This window comes from Salmo salar, chromosome ssa27 (genome assembly GCF_905237065.1).
Source record: "Salmo salar chromosome ssa27, Ssal_v3.1, whole genome shotgun sequence".
Lineage (NCBI taxonomy): Eukaryota > Metazoa > Chordata > Actinopteri > Salmoniformes > Salmonidae > Salmo > Salmo salar.
The window spans coordinates 2,996,791-3,023,583 of record NC_059468.1 but is presented as its reverse complement, the minus strand read 5'-3'; the positions used below and the strand labels follow the sequence as shown (position 1 = coordinate 3,023,583).

Genomic DNA, 26,793 nt, shown 5'->3' with positions numbered 1-26,793 from the left:
ATTCTTAAAATAATTGTTATGCTTTTTGTGAACGTTTATCGTGAGTAATTTAGTAAATTGTTAGTAACGTCACATGCTAATGTAAAAAGCTGTTTTTTGATATAAATATGAACTTGATTGAACAAAACATGCATGTATTGTATAACACAATGTCCTAGGTGTGTCATCTGATGAAGATCATCAAAGGTTAGTGCTGCATTTAGCTGTCTTCTGGGTTTTTGTGACATTATATGCTAGCTTGAAAAATGGGTGTCTGATTATTTCTGGCTGGGTACTCTGCTGACATAATCTAATGTTTTGCTTTCGCTGTAAAGCCTTTTTGAAATCGGACAGTGTGGTTAGATAAAGGAGAGTCTTGTCTTTAAAATGCTGTGAAATAGTCATATGTTTGAAAAATTGAAGTTTTTGTATTTTTGAGGAATTTGTAATTCGCGCCACGCCTATCATTGGATATTGGAGCAGGTGTTCCGCTAGCGGAACGTCTAGATGTAAGAGGTTAAATGACCTATTAAGTGTTTATTAAGGGCTTATGTTTGGTTAATGAACTACTGTTTCAAAAAGCTGACTGACAATTTACATACATTTTCTACTAACTAACAGAGAGATAGACACCAGTATGTGGGGGCATATTTGGGTGTTTATGCCTTAGGCTTTTTATGCAATAACCTCTAACAAAGAGGTGCATATTTTTGTTTCTGCCCGCAGGACTAACATAGTTGATTCAAAAAAGGAACTCATAATCAGGCTTATGATTTGAATCAGGTGTCTGAGTGCTAGGGAAAACAACTAAAATGTGCACTCCTTTGGGTCCCCAGGACCAGGATTGTCTTTGTCCACATACGGACCGGAATGGACCATACAACAGAGACAATCTCTCTACTAAAATACCTTTCAAGTCCCTTGATACATCCACACGTACACACACAAGACACACACCCACGCACATCGTAGTCTATGCACAGATCCTCAGTCACACAGACGGTATTTGAGGCCGAGCAGACAGAGCTTCCCACGTGAGGGTATAGCTCGTCATTGTCTTCTTTCAAATCAAACACAAGGCAATATATTGTGTTCCGTCGGGCGCATAAAAGTTTCATGAAGCGCCTTCTGGCTTCACAATTGAAAAGTCTGGTTTTATCAGATCAAATTGAGCTTTGTCATCGTATGAAAAAAGGGTTGTCGGGTGTTTCCGCCCCTAGCCTGGAGTATTAAGGCTATACTATGCTGACTGGTTTAGGCTGCTGGCTGACTTCAATCCACAGTGTTGGAAAAACTCAATGCATTTAAACAAGGCTATTCCAAAGTGTTGAGTTGGGCTCTTGGGAAAAGAGGTGGTGGGCTACTTCATCATGTTGTGACGTTGATTCAGATCTACAACAGTCCTGGGTGTCATTTCTATCCGCTAGCTGGTTTTATACCACTCTCAATGGTCCTCCTAGCTCAGTTGGTAGAGCAGGCGGTATAAGTTAATAGACCAATAATAAAAAAAGTTTCAAACATCTCTGCCAATAACCGCTCATTTTCAGATTCTACAGTGGGGCAAAAAAGTATTTAGTCAGCCACCAATTGTGCAAGTTCTCCCACTTAAATAGATGAGAGAGGCCTGTAATTTTCATCATAGGTACACTTCAACTATGACAGACAAAATGAGAAAAGAAAATCACATTGTAGGATTTTTATGAATTTATTTGCAAATTATGGTGGAAAATAAGTATTCGGTCAATAGCAAAAGTTTATCTCAATACTTTGTTATATACCCTTTGTTGGCAATGACACAGGTCAAACGTTTTCTGTAAGTCTTCACAAGGTTTTCACTCACTGTTGCTGGTATTTTGGCCCATTCCTCCATGCAGATCTCCTCTAGAGCAGTGATGTTTTGGGGCTGTCACTGGGCAACACGGACTCTCAACGCCCTCCAAAGATTTTCTATGGGGTTGAGATCTGGAGACTGGCTAGGCCATTCCAGGACCTTGAAATGCTTCTTACGAAGCCACTCCTTCGTTGCCCGGGCGGTGTGTTTGGGATCATTGTCATGCTGAAAGACCCAGCCACGTTTCATCTTCAATGCCCTTGCTGATGGAAGGAGGTTTTCACTCAAAATCTCACGATACATGGCCCCATTCATTCTTTCCTTTACACGGATCAGTCGTCCTGGTCCCTTAGCAGAAAAACAGCCCCAAAGCATGATGTTTCCACCCCCATGCTTCTCAGTAGGTATGGTGTTCTTTGGATGCAACTCAGCATTCTTTGTCCTCCAAACACGACGAGTTGAGTTTTTACCAAAAAGTTCTATTTTGGTTTCATCTGACCATATGACATTCTCCCAATCCTCTTCTGGATCATCCAAATGCTCTCTAGCAAACTTCAGACGGGCCTGGACATGTACTGGCTTAAGCAGGGGGACACGTCTGGCACTGCAGGATTTGAGTCCCTGGCGGCGTAGTGTGTTACTGATGGTAGGCTTTGTTACTTTGGTCCCAGCTCTCTGCAGGTCATTCACTAGGTCCCCCCGTGTGGTTCTGGGATTTTTGCTCACCGTTCTTGTGATCATTTTGACCCCACGGGGTGAAATCTTGCGTGGAGCCCCAGATCGAGGGAGATTATCAGTGGTCTTGTATGTCTTCCATTTCCTAATAATTGCTCCCACAGTTGATTTCTTCAAACCAAGCTGCTTACCTCTTGCAGATTCAGTCTTCCCAGCCTGCTGCAGGTCTACAATTATTTTTCTGGTGTCCTTTGACATCTCTTTGGTCTTGGCCATAGTGGAGTTTGGAGTGTGACTGTTTGAGGTTGTGGACAGGTGTCTTTTATACTGATAACAAGTTCAAACAAGTGCCATTAATACAGGTAATGAGTGGAGGACAGAGGAGCCTCTTAAAGAAGAAGTTACAGGTCTGTGAGAGCCAGAAATCTTGCTTGTTTGTAGGTGACCAAATACTTATTTTCCAACATCATTTGCAAATAAATTCATTCAAAATCCTACAATGTGATTTTCTGGATTTCTTTTCTCATTTTGTCTGTCATAGTTGACGTGTACCTATGATGAAAATTACAGGCCTCTCTCATCTTTTTAAGTGGGAGAACTTGCACAATTGGTGGCTGACTAAATACTTTTTTGCCCCACTGTATAGTCCTTCCATTTCGCTAGTCCAATTAGGCCCCTCACTTAGACCAGTCCCAGACAGTCCTAGCAAAATTCTTGCTTGAGATTTGATTATTTAAAAAAATAATAAAAGCGTTGGGCTTTTACTATTGTCACAGACTAAAAGCCTTGAAGTAATCCCAACATACTGCAGAGATATATTCTCCATATACAATATATATACAAAAGTATGTGGTCAATGACTTTCAACGTGGCAATGTCATAGGATGCCACCTTTCCAACAAGTCAGTTTGTCAAATTTCTGCCCTGTTAGAGCTGCTCCGGTCAACTGTAAGTGCTGTTATTGTGAAGTGGAAATGTCTAGGAGCAACAACGGCTCAGCCGCGAAGTGGTAGGCCACAAAAGCACACAGAATGGGACCGCCGAGCGCTGAAGCGCGTAGTGTGTAAAAAACGTTTGTCCTCGGTTGCAACACTCACTACCGAGTTCCAAACTGCCACTGGAAGCAACGTTAGCACAAGAACTGTTCATCGGGAGCTTCATGAAATGCGTTTCCATGGCCAAGCTGCCGCACACAAGTCTAAAATCACCATGCGCAATGCCAAGCGTTGGCTGGAGTGGTGTAAAACTCGCTGCCTTTGAACTCTGGAGCAGTGGAAACACATTCTCTGGAGTGATGAATCACGCTTCTCCATTAGGCAGTCCGACGGATGAATCTAGGTTTGGTGGATGCCAGGAGAACGCTACCTGCCCCGATGCATAGTGCCAGCTGTAAAGTTTGGCGGAGAAGGAATAATGGTCTGTGGCTGTTTTTCATGGTTCGAGCCAGGCCACTTAGTTCCAGTGAAGGGGAATCTTAATTCTACAACATTCAATGACATTCTAGACGATTCTCTGCTTTGAACACCTCATTGAACACCTTTGGGATGAATTAGAACACCGACTGCGAGCCAGGCCTAATTGCCCAATGTCACTAATGCTCTTGTGGCTAAATGGAAGCACAGCAATGTTCCAACATCTAGTGGAAAGCCTTCCCAGAAGAGTGGAGGCTGTTATAGCAGCAAAGGGGGGACCAACTCCATATTAATGCCCATGATTTTGGAATGAGATGTTCGACGAGCAGGTGTCCACATACTTTTGGTCATGTGGTGTATGTGTACTACATGGTCACTGTGCTATTTTCTTTTATTTCTTTCAAGCCTCATAATCACAGCTTACTATTATGGTTCTAAAATGCCCAGGACTCTATCTAATGAGATTCTATTCATTCATCCAGTCTTATTCCAGAGTCATTGAGATAAACGCTTCAGGAAGCTGGGAGAAGCAGGGAGTGAGAGAGAAGCTTCCTGTCACAGACTGAGGACACGTTGAGAGAGGATGGAACTCAAAGCTCTCCTTCCCTTCCTGTTACAGTACACAGGGAAAAATAGAACACTTTGCTAGGCCATTCATTTCCATGGCACCCCTTAGTACACAGGCACCGAGGGCACACACACACACACACACACACACGCACACACCACACACACACACTTAGTCACAGACAAAGGGACAGGCACACATGCAGGCAACCAGGCATGAAATACACGCACGCACTAACACCTGAGACCTAGCATCACTCCATTTTATAGATTGTTTTAATCCAATAGTAACAAAGTGCACACACTACATTAATGAAGAGATATGACAATCATATTGAACTAGTTGTATAGATTGCTCAGAGGGATGGAAGGTGCCAGGGATGTATGGACTGACTCTTACCCGTTCTGCATAGCAGCAGGATCATATGTTAACTGCATACCAGTCTGCAACACAAGAGAGACATATTACAGGTTATACCTTGAATTTCAAGTCACCATAATGGACAGGATTTGAGAGAGAAAACAAAACGGGATTTCAATACACTTTATGCATGTGGGACAACGATCGATGCCAGCTTTGAGAGAGAGAGAGGGAGCGAGACAGAGAGAAAGAAGAGAGGAACGACAGTGAGCGTATGCATGAAAGTGTGTGAGGCCCGTGTCTCTCTTCCTCTTTCTCCCTCTCTCTCGTTTTCTTCCCCTCTCTCTCTCTCCCTGCAATCAGTCATCTGCATTCCCAGAAGCCTTCTCTCCCAGCCTAATCCCATTTCTTTAACACAGGAGGCTGCCGAGGTTTCAGATTTCATCAGCACACTTTTTTTCTCCCCCTGTCCCTGTCCCCCTGTCCTCTCTCTGTCCCCCCCTCTCTCCCATACTCTCTTCCTCTCTCCATCCCCCTCTCTCCCTACCTCTCTCTCTTCCCCTCTCTCTCCCTACCTCTCTCTCTTCCCCTCTCTCTGTCCCCCCTCTTTCCCATACTCTCTTCATCTCTCTCTCCCTACCTCTCTTTCTCTCTCCCTCTCTCTCTGTCCCCCCTCTCTCCCATACTCTCTTTGTCTCCTTCTTCCCCTCTCTCTCTTCCCCTCTCTCTCCATCCCCCTCTCTCCCATAGTCTCTTCATCTCTCTATTCCCCGCTCTCTCTCCCTACCTCTCTGTCTTCCCCTCTCTCTCTCTCCCATCCCCCTCTCTCCCTCATTCCTCTAGAGGGGATGGACCTCACCCACGTGAGTGGAACTAGAGGGGATGGACCTCACCCACGTGAGTGAGCGGAAACAGAGATCCACATGAATCCCATAGCGGATGCATCAGCCCTGGGTGACACGGCCACTGCGGATGTGTGCGTGCGGGAGCATAACATTCAGTAGGCCATTTAGTTTTGGTTTAACTACACTGCTTGTAATGACTTAATGCTGTCTTCTTATAATATGCACCATTATAATATTTACCATTTATAATATTTTTCTCTGTGTGAGTTAAGTTTTGTTTTGTCCTCTAAATTTGCCATCCCATTCAACAGTACAATGTCAATGTTTGTATCCCGGCCTTCTTTTTTTATTTGGAAAATAATAAACATATTATTATTATTTGTATATATATATATTTTTTTAACAGTAGGCCTGGTTGGTGTTCCTTCGTGCGAGTGTGTTTGAGTGTTGGGGGGAGGAAGTGTGTTTGAGTGTGAGAGTATGTGTGTGTGTGTGTGTGTGTGTGTGTGTGTGTGTGTGTGTGTGTGTGTGTGTGTGTGTGTGTGTGTGTGTGTGTGTGTGTGTGTGTGAGAGAGTGAGAGAGAGTGTCTGCCTGTGTGTGCATTTGAGTGTATGCATGTACATATAGAGTATATGCCTGTATGTGCCACTGACAGGAAGTGTGTGCATTGGTTTGTGTCTGAGTTTATGCATCTGCATATGGACCACGGTATGCATGCACTCCATGTTTCGCTGTGTGGCTGTATGTTCATGTCTGTGTGTGCACATCTGTGTGTGTGGCTTAATGTCTGTGTGTGTATTTGTCTATGTCTGTGTGCCTCTACGTGCTAATGGCCATCCCAGACATGGCCAGCTGTCTGGTGAGGCTGATAAGTCCCGTGCGTGGTGCCCTTGCTTCCATGTGTTAATGAATTCCACACCATGGCTGCCTGGCTCACACAGACAATCCCCCATAAGGGTCGGCTGCATGGCCATGACTGATTATGCATGCTGTTGTCGAGTCAGGTACAAAGCGTGAGAGTGCGCGAGAGAGAAAGTGTGTAAGAAAGAGAAAAAGAAAGTGAGATGACGAGGAGAGAGTATACAGAAAGAGAAGAAGAGAGAGTTTACAGAAAGAGAAGAATAGAGAGTATACAGAAAGAGAAGAAGAGAGAGTATACAGAAAGAGAAGAAGAGAGAGTATACAGAAAGAGAAGAAGAGAGAGTATACAGAAAGAGAAGAGAGAGTTTACAGAAAGAGAAGAAGAGAGAGTATACAGAAAGAGAAGAAGAGAGAGTATACAGAAAGAGAAGAAGAGAGAGTTTACAGAAAGAGAAGAAGAGAGAGTATACAGAAAGAGAAGAAGAGAGAGTTTACAGAAAGAGAAGAAGAGAGAGTATACAGAAAGAGAAGAAGAGAGAGTATACAGAAAGAGAAGAAGAGAGAGTATACAGAAAGAGAAGAGAGAGTTTACAGAAAGAGAAGAAGAGAGAGTATACAGAAAGAGAAGAGAGAGTTTACAGAAAGAGAAGAAGAGAGAGTATACAGAAAGAGAAGAAGAGAGAGTATACAGAAAGAGAAGAGAGAGTTTACAGAAAGAGAAGAAGAGAGAGTATACAGAAAGAGAAGAAGAGAGAGTATACAGAAAGAGAAGAAGAGAGAGTATACAGAAAGAGAAGAAGAGAGAGTATACAGAAAGAGAAGAAGAGAGAGTATACAGAAAGAGAAGAAGAGAGAGTATACAGAAAGAAGAGAAGAGAGTATACAGAAAGAGAAGAAGAGAGAGTATACAGAAAGAGAAGAAGAGAGAGTATACAGAAAGAAGAGAAGAAGAGAGAGTATACAGAAAGAGAAGAAGAGAGAGTATACAGAAAGAGAAGAAGAGAGAGTATACAGAAAGAGAAAAAGAGAGAGTATACAGAAAGAAGAGAAGAGAGAGTATACAGAAAGAGAAGAAGAGAGAGTATACAGAAAGAGAAGAAGAGAGAGTATACAGAAAGAAGAGAAGAGAGAGTATACAGAAAGAGAAGAAGAGAGAGTATACAGAAAGAGAAAAAGAGAGAGTATACAAAAAGAGAAGAAGAGACAGTATACAGTAGAGAAAGTGAGAGTATGTGAGGAAGAAGTGAGAGTACACACTGCGTGTACAAAATATTAGGAACACCTTCCTAATATTGAGTTGCACCCCCTTTCGCCCTCAGAACAGCCTCAATTCGTCAGGGCGGGTATGGACTTCACAAGGTGTGGAAAGCGTTCCACAGGGATGCTGGCCCATGTTGACTCCAATGCTTCCCACAGTTGTGTCAAATTTGCTGGATTTCCTTTGGGTGGTAGACCATTACTGATACACACAGGAAACTGCGTGAAAAACCCAACAGCGTTGCAGTTCTTGTCACAAAGCGGTGCGCCTGGCACCTACTACCATACCCTGTTAAAGGCACTTACATCTTTTGTCTTGCCCATTCAACCTCTGAATGACACACATACACAATCCATGTCTCAATTGTCTCAAAGCCTAAGCATCCTTCTTTAACCTGTTTCCTCCCCTTCATCTACACTTGATTGAAGTGGATTTAACAAGTGACATCAATAAGGGATCATAGGTTTAATCTGGATTCATCTGGTCAGTCTATGTCATGGAAAGAGCAGGTGTTCCTAATGTTTTGTTCGCTCAGTGTATGTCTAGGATAGGAAGTTGGAGCATGTGAATGAGAGAAAGCGGGAGGAAGTGTGAGAGTGTCTGTGTATACTGTACTACAGTATGTGGGTGTGACAGAAAGAGATCCCAGTAAAAGGGGTAGTTTGAGGATGGCCCCCCCCGACAGCTGGAAGAATGCCTGTACTGGACTTCCACAGGAAACCCCAGCCATCCATGGTGTCCAGCTGTAGGACACACACACATACTCACAGACACACACCCACCCTCTCTCTCAAAAACATCTGTCAGGCTTCCTTTCACACAGGGGAGAACCCCGTGGTTTTTCGCATATGAACACTTTCCCCAAGAGAAAGCACTTGAGCTAGTGTGACTTTGTGAGACTACTTGTGTGTGTGTTAACGATTTAATCATTTATGGTGTGTGTATTTGAGTGTATGTCATGTGTGTGTGTGTGTGTGTGTGTGTGTGTGTGTGTGTGTGTGTGTGTGTGTGTAAGCGCACATCATTTGAAAGATGTGACACGCTTGAGAGAGCATTCGCATGCCTCATAGTCACTTAGATGAAAACAGACTTCTGACCTCTTTTCTACTACTGACTAATCACGCCACAATGTGGTTGCTTGCTGCTCTACTAGACCCCTGATGTGTTCTGGGAGTTTGGCTGACTTCAAAAGGGGGATCGATGGAGAACGTAGCAAATGGCGTGCGCTGGGCGGCCCTCTTCATCTGGCCACGGAACGGGAGGCCCTTGGTGAAGGACCGGAGAGCGTCTGATAAACAGACTCACATGTGATGCCTATCTCCAGACCCTGGCTGTGCTGCTGATCAGTGACTGTGGGGCATCGCACACACACACACACACGCACACACACACACACACACACACACACACACACACACACACACACACACACACACACACACACACACACACACACACACACACACACACAAAGGTACGAACAAATGTGTGCAAACACACACGTGCATATGTACGTATGTGCAAGCACTCTCTCACACACACAGACGCCTCCACCAGCCTCTCAATCATGTCCTTAACCATAGCAAGGCGAAGAAAGGAGGGAGGGAGGAAATGGGGGAGACAAGGGAGGAGAGATGTAAGACTCATCCAATCTGATGAGCCTGAGGCTACGGGAGGGCCTTTTTGCAGAGATAAACACACAAATCATGTCGTTAATCTGCATGTGAGATGTAGTTGGGCGCAATGCAAGCAGTTTAATCTAAGGACTGTTACTGTGTGGGGAGGTGAGGTAGGAAAGATGAGAGAGAGGGAGGAGAGATGAGAGAGGTAGGGGAGATGACAGAGAGGTAGGAGAGGGAGGAGAGATGAGAGAGAAGGAGGAGAGGGAGAAGAGATGAGAGAGGGGGAGGAGAGATGAGAGAGAGGGAGGAGAGATGAGAGAGGGAGGAGGGGGAGGAGAGATGAGAGAGGTAGGAGAGATGAGAGAGGGAGGAGAGGGGGGGTCAGGAAGGAGAGAGAGGGAGGAGAGAGGGGTTCAGGAAGGAGAGATGAAAGAGAGGGAGGAGAGGGGGGGGTCAGGAAGGAGAGATGAGAGAGAGGGAGGAGAGGGGGGGGTCAGGAAGGAGATATGAGAGAGAGGGAGGGGTGGTGGGGTCAGGAAGGAGAGATGAGAGAGGGAGGAGAGGGGGGGTCAGGAAGGAGATATGAGAGAGAGGGAGGAGAGAGTGGATCAGGAAGGAGAGATGAGAGAGAGGGAGGAGAGATGAGAGAGGGAGGAGGGGGAGGAGAGATGAGAGAGGTAGGAGAGATGAAAGAGGGAGGAGAGGGGGGGTCAGGAAGGAGAGATGAGAGAGGGAGGAGAGAGGGGTTCAGGAAGTAGAGATGAAAGAGAGGGAGGAGAGGGGGGGTCAGGAAGGAGAGATGAGAGAGAGGGAAGAGAGGGGGGGTCAGGAAGGAGATATGAGAGAGAGGGAGGAGGGGGGGGGTCAGGAAGGAGAGAGGAGAGAGAGGGAGGAGAGGGGGTCAGGAAGGAGATATGAAAGAGAGGGAGGAGAGAGTGGGTCAGGAAGGAGAGATGAGAGAGAGGGAGGAGAGATGAGAGAGGGAGGAGAGATGAGAGAGGGAGAGATGAGAGGGAGGAGGGGTCAGGAAGCAGAGATGAGAGAGAGGGAGGAGAGAGGGGTCAGGAAGGAGAGATGAGGGAGGAGAGGGGGGGTCAGGAAGGAGATATGAGAGAGAGGGAGGAGAGAGGGGGTCAGGAAGGAGAGATGAGAGAGGGAGGAGAGAGGGGGTCAGGAAGGAGAGATGAGAGAGAGGGAGGATAGAGGGGTCAGGAAGGAGAGATGAGAGAGAGGGTGGAGAGAGGGGTCAGGAAGGAGAGATGAGGGAGGAGAGGGCGGGTCAGGAAGGCGATATGAGAGAGAGGTAGGGGAGAGGGGGTCAGGACAGAGAGATGAGAGAGAGTGTTGTTGTGTGTTCTGTCTACTCTAGTGATGCTGCCTCCTTTCTTCTCTCCTTTCTTCTCTCCTCTTTCCAGATGCTGCACACACACCCCTCTCACCGTGCGTCGAGTGTAATCAGCTGACCCTGTCAGTGCGTGAGGCTCTGTAGCAACCGGGCTGTTACGGTAAACAGGCCTCACCAGGCTTGGTGTTTGGGCTGCTGAGTCTGTGATGGACGCTCACACACACACACAAACATATATGCTTGCAAAGCACACATAAACTTCACACACACACAACCTACAAGCAGACAGACTGAGAGCATGTTACGTGTCCTGAAGGACACACAGTCAGGCCCATCTCAACAGAGAGCCGATATATTTTCCTTTCCTTTCTACCGTGCAGCTTCAGCACAACTGTCAGCCCCTGCAAGTTCACATTATCCGTAGTGGTGTAGACCCGCATGAAAAACCCTCCGACTGCCCTTCCCCGTGTAGGCTGTAACTGCTGAATATGTTAGGTATCCAATTTATAGGCCTGAACCACTATGAACCATGAGGGGAACACTAATGTTTGGTAGCCTAGACAGCAGACTCATACAACCTTCAAATGCAATTTACATGTCAACTCTTATTTTGAAGGTTTGGATCGATACTTAAAGTGCTTTTATTCACTACCAGCGCCAACCTTAAACATGGGAGACAGCCTGTCTTGGTTTACATGGACCCAGATGTTTTGGAATCCTAAAAGAGCTTTGGAAGGTGACCTAAATGACCCCTTTTTAAGACTGCCATTACCTCAGAGGTTAAATGCCCACTTTTTTTAACCAAACGTCATTCCAGTGCCATGAGTAGGTGGTATGTAATGGAGGGTTAATGGTAACTGCCGGATGGCTGTACCTATGGAACCAAAATGGCGGCTGTAATGAGCCAGTGGCTTACCTCGCCTTCCCTGTGCCATGGCCGCCCGTTCTGCGGGTACTTGCTCTGGCTCTGGCGTTTCTTCTGCCCTCCGTCAGCGAATTTGCACAGTAAAGGCTCATTGGGGGCTGCAGAGAGAGAGAGAGAGAAAGAGAGAGAGAGAGGGAGACAGAGAGAGACCAAGAGAGAGGGGTTTAGTGAAAACAGAAACCAACGTCAGGAAGACTGAAACCGTAACCCTTCTGAAGAACCCGAGCCCTTTTGAAGTGTGTCTCCTTTTCTCTTTTCTGACCCCTCCCTCCCTCCCTCCCTCCCTCCCTCCCTCCCTCCCTCCCTCCCTCCCGTGGAGCGCCCTGTGAAACTCCCAGACACTTAGTCTTGGCAAGGCCCTTCCTTCTCCCAGCCTCAGCCCCACTGGCAGCCCTTGAAAGAGCATAGCTGGGTATTGTTGAAATAATAATCAGAGTAATCGCTCTCGTAAATTGCGTCGATACGGTATTGTTTCAGTGCTCTGTCAGCCAAAGCTCATTTCTGCAAGGCATTCCCGTTCCCTCCTATACAATCCTGTTATTTCCTTAGAACAGCTTTTCTGCCCGTTCCAACTTTTCATCTTTATGCTTTTTTTCCCACTCGGCAACCGGTAAAGGCTTCTCATCGGGCTCCAGTGTTTGGATGAGAACGTGAGAGTGTGTGTTGTTCTCTGAGTGACCACAGGGGGGAGTCTATCCATGTGCTCATACTAGCAGCTACACTATATGCAATGAGAGAAATGCGAATGGACAGAAACATTGCAAGTCACTTAGGGAGAAATATCACATTCACACCGATGGGGGTAACATAGCCATTCATCACGTCTGTTATTTAATATCAGATCCCATACAGTCACCCAGGAAGTAGCCTCAAAATATGAATGGACTGTCCGCACACACAAGAGGCAACGGCCAGGATTGGCTAATTGCAGCTTATCAATTGACTTTTCATGTGATCTCAACTCCTGGATATAGTCCCATATCTAAATAATGTAGATAATCCCAGCAGCACCAAGACATAATTGCCCTGACAAGTTAGGTTTTCTGTGTGATACGTAGTTCTCAGAACAACTCTCTAAAGTTCATGTTCTCACAATGCTCCTACAGCAGGTGAGTTTCAAACCATATACAAAGTCAGAGGAAAGACAGAGCCACCGAGGGCTGGAATGAAAGAAAAACAAAGGAGAAGAAAAAGCCCTTAGCGAGCGGTTTCTCCTGAGAAACGGGTGGCTCTTTCGGCCAGGGATTGGGGGGGTCTTTACTGTGTCCGTCCCCTTTTAGTTTTTTTTTGTGCGTGTCAGCGAGATCGGTATCTCTGTGTAGAAGGGAACTGTAGAGATGAGAGAGACAGAGTGAGAGAGAGAGAGAGAGAGAGAGAGCTAGAGTAAGCTAGCTGAAGGATCAAACGAAAGGGCTGCGCTGTGGGCCGACGTGAGCCAGCCTTGTCCAAACACTGTTCCCCTGCACCTGCACCTGCAGCTGCCGCTCCGAGCCGAGCGGACGGGTGACCTGTCATCGCATTCGCATTAGAGGCGTTCTGACGATACCGACGCAGGTGTTGTCTGTGGCGTGAGGCGCTGGACGCGACCTTTCAGCTCCCACTCCCGAATTTGACACAGACAGGAGCCTTATCGATGCTTTAATCTCAATTCCCCAGATGTTTGGGCCTCAACAACAATTCCCTGTACACTAGGGGAAAAGTCAGTCCACTGAGGACAAGGCCAACCACACCATGGGAAAGAGAGCAATTATGGTGTCCATATTAGGATAGCCGGCGGATGTCCTAATATGAACACCCTATTCAACAGTGGAACATTACAGTGGACGTTTCCATGTGCTTGCTGCCTTTCCCTTTGTTCCATTCTGGCCATTACAATGAGCCGTCCTCCCTCCACCAGCTTCCTCACTGTAACCTTGGTCAAGTGATGATGCAGTAGATTAACACACAGAGACATTATTTGTTTGCCTATTACAGGAAGCGAGTGAAAAGCAGATGAGGGAGGCAAAGATGCAAATGAATGGGGGATTCGGGGAACAAACTCTTCAGACTTCAACCCACAGGGGTGGCGATGTTGATGGGAAAAACAAGAAAACCTTCTGAAAGCTCTCTCTGCCTGTCTTCTCAGGGAGGTAATTAGCGGTCTGGCTAATTTAGTGGATCTGACATGCAGCAACACTGACGTCCCATGAGCAGGCCTCCAGATCCCTCCAGCTCCCACAACACAACGGCCAATTTGTTGAAATTTAGAGCCCAACATCTACAGCCTCTCCTGGCCTGGCCTTCCCCAGCCTCCCCCTGCTGCCACTATGCTGAAAATTAAACAGACGAATGCATAATGACCTAGCTATAGTACTTTGCCCATATTGTGGCTTTACTGGCTTATGGCTATGACTTTCACATTGGCCACCACCTCAGTCAATCTGTGCAATTCTGAGCAAAAAAAAAACGTTTTCCCACATCTACCAATTTAGCACTATTTAATGACGAAAACATTTGGGAAAGAGGAAAAGTACTTTTTGTCCTAGGTCAACAATGGACACTAACAAGGTACTCTACGAGAACTCTTTATGTGCCTTGCCATGGTAACAGGTCAACACATTTGTGAGGGTTGAGGAACACACACTCTCTTTCTCTCTCGCACACACACACACACACACACACACACACACACACACACACACACACACACACACACACACACACACACACTAGGATGCCATTATGGCAAAAAGCACGAGCTGTAACGGTGGAAACATTTCACCTGGAATCAAGTGGCGGGATTAGAAATGAACTCACTAGCTTGGAGGCCAGCACATGGTCACACAATGGCTACTCTGCTTTGTTTACATCAGACACCCTGATTTCCTAGTCCTTAATATGTGTGTCTGTACTCAATGATTCTTTGAACTCTGACCCCCATGGTTCAACCACAACAATATGACCAAAAACCTTCAGCCCTCCATATCACAGTGTATGTTCAGAACATCTGTCAACACTGTTACAATTAAAGCTTAAGCTACTTGTTAGTTCATCAGAAATTCTAACATTTTACACTTCAGAAATACATTGAATGCTTGTTTTTATGGATCAGCATCTTTAAACTAAAAACAACAGTCTTATTGGCTTTAAAATAACAACTTGTGAATGTCAATTCAGTATGCTACGCGTCCTTCCTCCGTTCTCCCTGTTATTCCTCAGAAGCATGTTGAACTGTACATCTGGCAGTCTGAATGGCAGAATCAATGCAGGAATGCCCAGAACTGTGTCAGGGTGGGAGCCCATTGAATCAAGCAGCTTTTAACCATCAAGCTAGTTACAAAAGAGGCCTCTCTCAAGGCAAATGCAGAGCGAGGAGGAGGCTTTGAGTCAAACCAGCATCGCTTTGTACTATGCGGGTAAAGCACTGTCAATGATAAATGGATAGAGGCCTATTCATTGCTCTCTACAACAGTATGTACAGTACGCAGAAGACGATTCATCAAAGGCAACATCTCTACAGTACAAGAACTCCCACAACAACCGTCATGACTTTTGAACTTCTGTACTTTTGTAACAGTATGAGTATGTCTAACTCTGTCAGCTCTGATTACTGCCTTCACTATTAGTGCTTATTCTTGTATAACTTATTCTCAATATAACTTCAAACTGAGTCTTCATCCTGCTTCCTCCCTGCTGGGAAGAATTTATAATACATTTAAATAGCCTAATTAGGATCAGAATGGTTGACCTGTTAACTTTGGGGAGAGAGTTGACTGACTGGCCGTCATTTTGTCAGAGAAACTGCGAAAAAAAGAGAGACAGAAACAGAAAAACAAAGACAAATGGGAAAGCAGACGGAGAGAGACAAATATGTCCGTCTGAGCAATACGTCTACAAAGAGGAAGAAAACCCCTACTATCTGGGCACAAAGAGACAATCTGGTTGAGTTGTGGGGATGTGGAGGGGAGCAGTGGAGCATAAATAAGCGACAAGGCGATATCCCTCATATGCAGAGGTTAACATGAGCTCCCACCACCCAAATTCCCCTTTTCACCACACCCGTGGGCTAGACGCAGACGGCTCACCAGCCCTGCGGAAGAAGCGGCGGCCCCTCTCGAAGGGTTCCGATTTGATGGCTCTACGTCAATAGCCCTCACAACAACTGCCAGCCAGCGTCATGGCGTCCTTGAGGATGGAAACGAAGACTGCCTGTCGGCCTTTTCGCTGACAGCAGCGACGGGAGGGGCTCAGCGCTCGACTCAATGTCCTGATAAGCAGATGCAGCTACAGAGAGAGAGAGAGAGAGATCCATAATGTAAACGGGGAGGATGACGAGGATGTCAATAAACTCCTCTCTCTCTCTCACCCTCTCCGAGTCAATATGGTTACACAATGTATGGGTATTGATCGCCCCCAGTGTTTCCCATTGAGGGCTCATGCAGCAAGCCGTCCTGGTCTGAGATGTTATTATGGATTACGGGAAAGGACCCCCTCAATGCAAAGAGGTGATAGGTAGGTAGGGGCTGATCAATGAGCTGTTGCACACTTAACAAGAGTAATGTAGTAGTCCCGTCTCGCTCTCTCTCTCCTCTATCTCTCTCTCTCTCCTCTATCTGTCCCTCTCCTTTCTCTCTCTCTCTCTCTCTCTCTCTCCTCCTCTCTCTCTCTATCGCTCTCTCTCTATCGCTCTCTCTCCTCTCTCTCTCTATCGCTCGCTCTCTCTCTCCTCTCGCTCTCTCTCTCTCGCTCTCTCTCTCCTCTCGCTCTCTCTCTCTCGCTCTCTCTCGCTCTCTCTCTCTCGCTCTCTCTCGCTCTCTCTCTCTGCATGTCTGACGAGCAGACAGACTGATTTCAAGGCAGATTGAGAGAAATAAACAGAGCTGATGGATGTATGCCGCGCTGCATCATAGCTCCCAGGCCTCAGGTCTGTCTGGTTATTGTACATGATATATCAGTAATGGATGATGGTGACCACCTTCAGAGAAATGAGAGGACTAGACACTGACAAAGACCACCCTCGGACTGCATAAACGGGTGCACTTAGACAAAGGCTGTGTGTGTGAAGACCAAGTGTAGCGAAGCTTACTAGCTTAGACACAGTAGTACATCGGTGAGTACAGAGTGTAGCCATGCTGTGAATAAGACTGTGTGTGGGTGTATTAGTATAGTGCTGCAGCTGCAGAGATGGATGGATAGGAGTTTTTTCAGTCCCCAAAAGTAGAAAGCGCCCAGCTGCTTGACAAGGATGTCACACACACACACATCTTAAACTGTTATACTACCTCACATTCAACAGCATACTAAAAACTGAGCTGGTCATTGAAACTGCTGCATTGGCACAGTCGGTAGGGTCACACACCCAGCACTTCAGAGGTGCACAGACCATACCTGCTATGCAGACCTACAAAGTATAGTAAAGACTAGCATGAAGGGATTCCAAGAAGAAAATAAATCCTATTAGAATCCAAAAGAAAATCAGATCAGATCTAAGAACCTATAGGATAGAATCTAGTGAATCTGTGTCACACATTAAAGTTATTGTGCCAACTGCAACAACAATAGCTGTGAAACAGTGGAGTACCATCCTCCTCAATGAATTTCATAAACATTTAAATAGTGAAACATTAAAAAGTTATCCTTTTTAGAAAAACTATACTAAATATATTCACGACACCAAATAATTGATTAAAACACACTGTTTTTGCAATGAAGGCCTACAGTAGCCTCAGCAGCACTCTGTAGGGTAGCACCACGGTGTAGCCAGAGTACAGCTAGCTTCTGTCCTCTGGGTACATTGACTTCAATACAAAACATAGGAGGCTCATGGTTCTCACCTCCTTCAACGTATCAGAGCTTTTGCAGCATGAACTGACGTTGTCCACCCAATCAAAGAATCAGAGAATGAACCTTGTACTGAAAGTATACACAACAGCTAGCTAGCACTGCGGTGCATAACATGTGGTCAGTAGTTGACTAAAGGAGAAAGACAATTCTTCAACAGTTTTGAAGAAATGTATTTATTTAAAAATGAAGGAGAAGCAAGAGGGAGAGAGAGAGAGAACTAGCTATATTTCGTAGCATTTTTTTCTATTTCCTTCACTTTCACTTAGCTAGCGAATGCAGTTACCGAGTTTAGCCTTCTCAAACACCCAGCTCAAACAGAGAGGGATGCTATGTTAGCTAGCTGGCTATGGTTTTCCAACACTGGAACTCTTCCATGTCAAGGTAAGCGTTTGCTTTTATTTAATTTATCGCCACCAGGGCCCACCACTGCTAAACTGCTTGCTTGACTGTACCATATTCTGCATGATTGTAGCGGGTTTACTAACACGTTCTAGTAGCTATGTTGATTATGACGTTACTAACGTCGTTAGTTAATATGTTGACAAAGATGTAGGCTGTGTGTAACAGTTGGCTTGAAAAGTTATTTTCGCCTGGTCAAAGACAGCTGATGTGTTGTACACTGAAGTCCACAAGGGAAGGGAAAAGATGAGAGCAGGAGAGCTTGTAGATGAGAGAAGGAATTATACAATGAGCAAAATGTTCATGTTGTTTGTATGTGGCTGCTATGAAAGTGATCATGCTGTTTTATGTGGCTGCTATGAAAGTGAACTGTGTTTGTATGTGGCTGCTATGAAAGTGATCATGCTGTTTGTATGTGGCTGCTATGAAAGTGATCATGCTGTTTGTATGTGGCTGCTATGAAAGTGAACTGTGTTTGCGTGTGATCAGGGTGTTCATTCTGCCGATTCTGTTGAAAAACATTTCTTAAACGGAAGAAAACGGAATGAAACGGGGATAAACATACTTGAATTTGTCCAACAGAAACTCTCGTTTCCAACTAATGATTACACACTAGGTCAGCTAGACGCAGGAAAGAGTGTGCAAGGCAGTGTTGAATGTGTCACGGTCTGTCACCTTGTGCGTGTTCGTAAATTCACTCTGGAGTGCCAGAGTGCGCTCAGAGTGCGCTCTGTGCGTTCGTAAATTCATAGTGTTGTCAGATTGTCCGTTCATAAATCAGTGTTTCCCTCTCGGAGCGTTCAGAGCGCACACGCTCTGGCCGAGGAGTAGGGTTGATCCGAGTGTTCTGACCTCACAACGGCAGTCAAGCACCCAAGCTAACTGGCCAACATTGGCTAGCTTGCTAGATACATCCAGACACAAATGAGAGAACAGCTCACTCGCCCTTGCAGAGCTGGTTAAGCTGTTTTCATATTATCTAGAACGTTGGTGACTGTAACTGTGCTGCTGGCAACAATTTCATTACCTTTTTTTGCCAATGTTTACTGACACTGTCATATTCAACGGGTGTTCATCAGTTATTCTGCTCTCTGCACACAGACGAGAGTGCTGTGAAATCGGTGTAGATAGCCAGAGTGAATTTATGAACACATCCCTTGATTACTCTAATTTTTCTCTCGACCTGTGTGCACCTACGTTGGAAACTTTCATTCATAGGCTAAGTTGTAGCAACCTCATGATGGAAATAGGGATAATTCGAGTATCATGTACTGTAGTAGCCTAAACCTATCCATGTTACATTGAACTGGGTGAAGGGAATACGAATGACAGTCATCCAATATGCTGCAATAGAAATAAGGCCATGCTCACCAAAATAATATTGTCTTCCCTCATCTTAAAAGTCACCGTTCGTCACTGCTGTGAAACCTACTGAGATTGTCCACAAGGTTGTTTACATTTGTGCCAAAAATGTGTGCTAAGTGGCATTACAGCCAAACAGCATAGAGCTAGATGAACAATTTGATGTAATCAATGTGATACAGGTCATGATCATATTATTACTTTTTTAATTCTACATTCTCACCCATCTACACACAATACCCCATAATGACAGTGAAAACAAGATTTTAGAACATATTGTACATTTTTGGGGAAATGAAATACAGAAATATCTCATTTACATAAGTGTTCACATGCCTGAGTCAATGCTTTGTAGAAGCACATTTGGCAGCGACTACAGCTGTGAGTCTTTCTGGGTAAGTATTTAAGAGCTTTCCACACTTGGATTCTGCAACATTTAACCATTATTATTAAAAAAATTCTTCAAGCTCTGTCAAATTGGTTATTGATCATTGATAGACAACCATACTCAGGTCTTGCCATAGATTTTCTAGTAGACTTTAGTCAAAACTGTAACTCGGCCACTCAGGAACATTCACAGTCTTCTTGGTAAGCAATCTAGTGTAGATCTAGCCTTGTGTTTTAGGTAATTGTTCTGCTGAAAGGTGAAATCATCTCCCAGTGTCTGGTGGAAAGCAGACAACCAGGTTAACCTCTACAGTTTTGCCTGGCAATACCATGTGGCTCAGTGGTAGAGCATGGTGTTTGCAACGCCAGGGTTGTGGGTTTGATTCCCATGGGGGGCCAGTACAAAAACAAATGCATGAAATTAAATGTATGAATTCACTACTTACTGTAAGTCGCTCTGGATAAGAGTGTCTGCTAAATGACTAAAATGTAAAAAATGTAAAAACGATGCAGCCACCACTATGCTTGAAAATATGTAGAGTGGTACTCAGTAATGTGTTGTATTGGACTTGCCCCAAACATAACACTTTGTATTACTTTAGTGCCAAAAAGGATGCATGTTTTGGAATATTATTTGCTCTGCACAGGCTTCCGTCTTTTCACTCTGTCAATTAGGGCAGTATTGTGGAGTAACTTCAATGTTGTTGATCCACCCTCAATTTTCTCCTAACCTTGCCATTAAACCCTGTAACTGTTTTGAAGGAAGAAATCCCTGAGCGGTTTCCTTCCTCTTCGGCAACTGAGTTAGGAAAGACGCTTGTATCTTTGTAGTGACTGGGTGTATTGATACACCATCCAAAGTGTAATTAATAACTTCACCATGTTCAAAGGGACATTCAATGTCTGCTTTTTTCATTTTTACCCATGTACCAATAGGTGCCCTTCTTTGTGAGGCATTGGAAAACCTCCCTGGTCTTTGAGGTTGAATCTGTGTTTGAAATTCACTGCTCGACTAAGGGACCTTACAGATATTTGTGTGTGTGGGGTACAGAGATGAGGTAGTCATTGAAAAATCATGTTAAACACCATTATTACACACAGAGTGAGTCTATGCAACTTATTATGTGACTTGTTAAGCACATTTTTACTCTTGAATTTATTTAGGTTTGCCATAACAAAGGGGTTGAATAGTTATTGACTTAAGACATTTCAGCTTTTCATTTAGAATTAATTTGTAAAAATGTTGAATAATTCCACTTTGACATTTTGTATTTTACTCGGATCCCCATTAGCTGTTGCAAAAGCAGCAGCTACTGTTCCTGGGGTCCACACAATACATGAAACATTATGTAATACAGAACATTAATAGACAAGAACAGCTCAAGGACAGAACTACATCAATAAAAATAAATAAAAATAAGGCACACGTAGCCTACATATCAATACATACACACAAACTATCTAGGTCAAATAGGGAAGAGACGTTGTGCCGTGAGGTGTTGCTTTATCTGTTTTTTAAAACCAGGTTTGCTGTTCATTTTAGCAATATGAGATGGAAAAGAGTTCCATGCAATAATGGCTCTATATAGTACTGTACGCTTTCTTGAATTTGTTCTGGATTTGGGGACTGTAAAAAGACCTCTGGTGGCATGTCTGGTGGGGTAAGTGTGTGTGTCAGAGCTGTGTGTAAGTTGACTGTGCAAACAATTTGGGATTTTTGACACATTGTTTCTTATAAAAAGTCTCTCCTCAACTCTCCTCAAGAGAGACTGGCATGCATAGTATTTATATCAGTCCTCTGATTACAATGAAGAGCAAAACGTGCCGCTCTGTTCTGGGCCAGCTGCAGCTTAACTAGGTCTTTCCTTGCAGCACTCGATCACATGATTGGACAATAATCAAGATAAGCCTGCAAGACTTGCTTTTTGGAGTGTGGTGTCAAAAAAGCAGAGCATATCTTTATTATGGACAGACCTCTCCCCATGTTTACAACCATTGAATCTATATGTTTTGACCATGACAATTTACAATCTAAGGTAACACCAAGTAATTTAGTCACCTCAACTTGTTCAACAGCCACACCATTCATTACCAGATTCAGCTGAGGTTTACAACTTAGGCTGACATTATGGGGTATTATGTGTAAGCCAGTAACAGAAACATCTCAATTTAATCCATTATAAATTCAGGCTGTAACACAACAAAATATGGAAAAAGTCAAGAGGTGTGAATACTTTCAGAAGGCCCTGTAAATGAAATAAATGCTGATATCTTTGTTTTACTGTAACTAAAAAAGTATTTTCCTTCTACTTTTTATTTGCATATAAGTCATGTAAAAATGCTGTGCATTCTAGGAACCCCCCCCCCCCCCCCATTCTCTCAACCAGATTCATGAGGTGGTCACCTGGAATCCAATTCAATTAACAGGTGTGCCTTGTTAAAAGTTAATATTTGGGATTTCTTTCCGTCTTAATGAGTTTGAGCCAATCAGTTGGGTTGTGACAAGGTAGGGGTGGTATACAGAAGATAGCCCTATTTGGTAAAAGACCAAGTCCATATTATGGCAAGAACAGCTCAAATAAGCAAAGAGAAACGACTGTCCATCTCTACTTTAAGACATGAAGGTCAGTCAATACCGAACATTTCAAGAACTTTGGCTTGGAAGTTCGATAATGGATGGGCTCAACATGCCGAGAGATGAGTTTGGATTGGTCTGCCATGTAACACGCTTCTGTCTATAACATGAGCTGCTCAGCATGTGTAGAAAATCCATGCTACTGTGGCTTTTTTGAAAGATATATTGTTAGCCATCGAAAAAGTGCTCTCAACAACATTGCTAACCTGAATTTAGCAGGCGCTTTTGACAAAGATCAATGGGAAAAAGTTGTGATGGACTACTTTTTGCACATGGTCAGTGTTAACCAGAGTGAGTTAATACAACAAAGCCAAACAAGCTGTACAAACAAAACAGAGTTAAAGTGGTTCCAGACTGCTGTGAAGCGTTCATCCATGTATACATTTTCAGATATTATATATTTCTACATTTGTCAGGAAGTCATTTTCACTGCACATTAAAGTGTACTGTACACTAGCTAGCGAACATTAGCTTGCTAGCACGCTAGCTAAAGTTTTGTATAAACTGTGTAGTAACATTATTTGTATCTCAGATAGCCATTTGCAGGGCTTCCCGAGTGGCACAGTGGTCTAAGGCACTGCCTTTCAGTGCTAGCTATGACACTAGATCCCTGGTTCGAGTCCAGGCTCTGTCGTAACCAGCCGCGACTGGGTGACCCATGCGGCAACGTACAATTGGCCCAGTGTTGTCTGGGTTCGGGGAGGGTTTGGCCGGCAGGGATATTCTTGTACCATCGCGCACTAGCGACTCCTGTGGCGGGCTGGGCGCAATGCACACTGACACAGTCGCCAGATGTACGGTGTTTCCTCCTTCACATTTGTGCGGCTGGCTGTTTTTATATTGCAAGTAACCATTTTACTGTTCTGTTTACACCTTCTGTATCCTGTGCATGTGACATATATAGCATGTGACATATATAGCATGTGTTTACTCCAGAGACCGTAATATGAAGAACAACATGACAGATTAGGATATACTGTAGGCCAAGGACTAGATAAAGTGTAGGTTTACCTTGAGTTTTGACTTATTGTAGGCAACTACTTTCACCACTCTTAGTCTTCAAATCTTTGGTTGTTTACTTACTAAATCTACTTAGCACATGGCCTCACATGTAAATCCTTAAAGAGGGGCTAAGGCTGGGTTACAAGTTTATCAACTTTCAAAGCAGAATGACTTACTTTCCCATTGTTCCTCAACTGTAGTGTATGATATACCATTTTGTAGCTCTGAGTCTCTACTTTTATCCAATGTAAAAAACACAATTTTAAAATGTTGATACATAAGACCGAATCCAGATGGTTGGTCACATTTGAGTAATAAAGGTTGTAAGCATTAGTCTAACAGTTGCAAACAAGAGTTTCTATTGGACAAATTCAGGTATGTTTATCCCCGTTTCGTTCCGTTTGCTTCCGTTTAAAAAAACATTTTTCATAGCAGCCACATACAAACAGCATGATCACGTTAATTCCTTCTCGAATCTACGCGTTTTCCTCCTCTCACCTTTTCCCTTCACTTGTGGACTTCAGTGCACAACAGCTGTCTATGACCAGGCGAAAAAAACTTTCCAAGCCGAACCTTTATATCATAACCGCTAACCACTACACACAGCCTACATCGTTGCCTTACGTCATAGTCAACATAGCTACTAGAACTAACGTGTTAGTATACCTGCTTCAATCATGCAGTACAGTCAGCAAGCAGTTTAACAGTTACACCAGCTGGCCCCGGTGGCAATACATTTATAAAACAAAAAGCTTACCTTGACTTGTAATAGTTCCAGTGTCGGATAGCCATAGCCAGCTAGCTAACATAGCATCTCTCTCTGTTTGAGGTGGGTGTTTGAGAAGGATAAACTAGCTAGATGCATTCGCTAGCTAAGTAAGTGAAAGTGAAAAGGAATACAACAAAATATAGCTAGTTCTCTCTTGCTTCTTCTGAAGAAATGAATTTGTTCAAAACTGTTAAACTATTGTCTTTCTCGCTTTTTAAAAAAACCTTTATTTCACTAGGCAAGTCAGTTAAGAACAAATTCTTATTAAAAATTACTGCCTACCAAAAGGCAAAAGACCACCTGCGGCGATGGGGGCTGTGATAAAATATAAAAACATATAATTAAATAGGACAAAACAAACAAGAGAGACACCACGACACTACGTCAAGAGAGACCGAGACAAGAACATAGCATGGCAGCAACACATGACAACACAGCATGGTACAACACCACATGGTAGCAGCACAAAACATGGTACAAACATGATTGGGCACAGACAACAGCACAAAGGGCAAGAAGGTAGAGACATCAATGCATCACGCGAAGCAGCCACAACTGTCAATAAGAGTGTCCATGATTGAGTCTTTGAATGAGGAGATGGAGGTAAAACTGACCAGTTTGAGTATTTTTTGCAGTTTGTTGATCCTTTGATTAGATGGACAACATATCCGTTCATGCTGTAAGAGCTCTGATAGGTTGGAGGACGTCCTCCAGAAGCTGTCATAATTACTGTGTAAGTCTATGGAAGGGGGTGAGAACCATGAGCCTCCTAGGTTTTGTATTGAAGTCAATGTACCCAGAGGAGGATGGGAACTAGCTGTCCTCCAGTTGGTGCTATCTTTCAGAGTGCTGTTGAGGCTACTGTAGACCTTTATTGCAAAACAGTGTGTTTTAATCAATTATTTGGTGACGTGAATATATTTAGTAAAGTTCTATCTAAGAAGGATAACTTTTTTTATGTTTCACTATTTTTCTTTTTATGAAATTCACTGAGGAGGATGATCCACCCCTTCCTTCTCTGGCATATTGTATTGTATGTCATTGTAATGTCTAATTCAAAGACAAGAAGTTGCATGAATAAGAATAAAATAAAATAAAACTGCAACCTTGAATCACACCCATATTGTGGTGGTGAATAAAACCAAAATGAATATACACCAACACACCAAGACACTTGTGAAGAGGGCATGGCAACACCTTTTCCCCCTCAGGAGACTGAAAAGATTTGGCATGGATCCCCAGATCCTCAAAAACGTTCTACAGCTGCACCATCGAGAGCATCCTGACTGGTTGCATCACCGTCTGGTATGGCAACAGCTCGGCATCTGACCATAAGGTGCTACAGAGGGTAGTGTGTACGTCCCAGTACATAACTGGGGCCAAGCTTCCTGCCATCCAGGACCTATATACTAGGCGGTGATGCTATTGATTGGCTGAGCTCAAAATATTGTCAAAGACTCCAGTCACCCAAGTCATAGAATGTTCTCTCTGCTACCGCACGGCAAGCGGTACCAGAGCGCCAAGTATAGGACCAAAAGGCTCCTTAACAGCTTCTACCCCCAAGCCATAAGACTGCTGAACAGCTAATCAAATGGCCACCCGGACAATTTACATTGACACCTCCCCCCATTTGTTTTTACACTGCTGCTACTCACTGTTTATTATCTATGCATAGTCACTTTACCTCTACCTACATGTACAAATTACCTCGACTAACCTGTACCCCCGCACATTGACACAGTACCGGTACCCCCTGTATATAGCCTCGTTATTGTTATTTTACTTTTTAGATTTTTTTATTTTCGTTTATTTGGTAAATATTTTCTTAACTCTTTCTGCAACTGAATTGTTGGTTAGGGGCTTGTTAGTAAGCATTTCACTGTAAAGTACACCTGTTGTATTCGGCACATGTGACAAATAAAGTTTGATTTGATTTGATTCTATTGAAAAAAATCACTAATCCTATAGGATTCATTGACTAGGGTAGAAAAGTAGGCCTACAGTATGGTTATACTTTAGCATGAGTGCTAGTAAAGTAGGCCTACAGTATTGTTAGACTTTAGCATGAATGCTAGTAAAGTAGGCCTACAGTATGGTTAGACTTTAGCATGAGTGCTAGTAAAGTAGGCCTACAGTATGAATTAGCATTTAGCCTGACTGCTAGAAACATATGCCTAGAGTATGAATTACCCTTTAGCTTGAGTGTTAGCACACTGTAACACTGACAGTGAGACTAGAGCAGTAAAATCCCCTGGGACAAACTCTGAGGTACAGAGAAAACTGTTAAAGGAGGAGAACGCTTCAATTTTGCTTAATCTGCTAATTCCCCCGACCAACCAGCCACTCCAGACATTTGCGTTACCATGGTGAAGATAAATAAATAAACACTACATGGGGTAGAGGGAGGAGGTGCCAAGTCTAATGGAGTGTTCTTAATCTTGTTGTCGTACACATTTCAATAACATTTATACAAGCAGACAGCTCTCACCACATTTATTTCAAAATGGCATGGGTTAGAGTGTTGCTGGTCCCTACCGCTTAGCTGCAATTTAAATGTGGGGAGACAGATGTTTCCAATGCTATGGGCTGTTAGGGCCTGGCACTGTGCTGTTCTGCCAGCTATTTCTCTAGTTCTGTCCTGGCATGGGTCTGGCTGTCTGACTTTGTATGTCTTGCTTAAATGGCACGTCCCACTGAGAACACACTGGTTGAATTAATGTTGGTTCCACGTCAT

At 44.1% G+C, this 26,793-nt stretch overlaps 1 protein-coding gene across 2 annotated transcripts in view; it reads right to left on the bottom strand.

Annotated features, from left to right (window-relative positions):
* The window catches only part of LOC106588200 (RNA-binding motif, single-stranded-interacting protein 3), a 251,388-nt gene that overhangs the window by 36,294 nt on the left and 188,301 nt on the right, over nucleotides 1–26,793 (bottom strand). For both annotated transcript variants that reach the window (XM_014176955.2, XM_014176957.2), the window contains exons 7-8: nucleotides 11,674–11,780; nucleotides 4,865–4,908 (exon numbers count right to left, since the gene is read on the bottom strand). In XM_014176955.2, coding sequence (XP_014032430.1) covers nucleotides 4,865–4,908; nucleotides 11,674–11,780 — 151 coding nt within the window. The remainder of the gene's footprint in view (nucleotides 1–4,864; nucleotides 4,909–11,673; nucleotides 11,781–26,793) is intronic.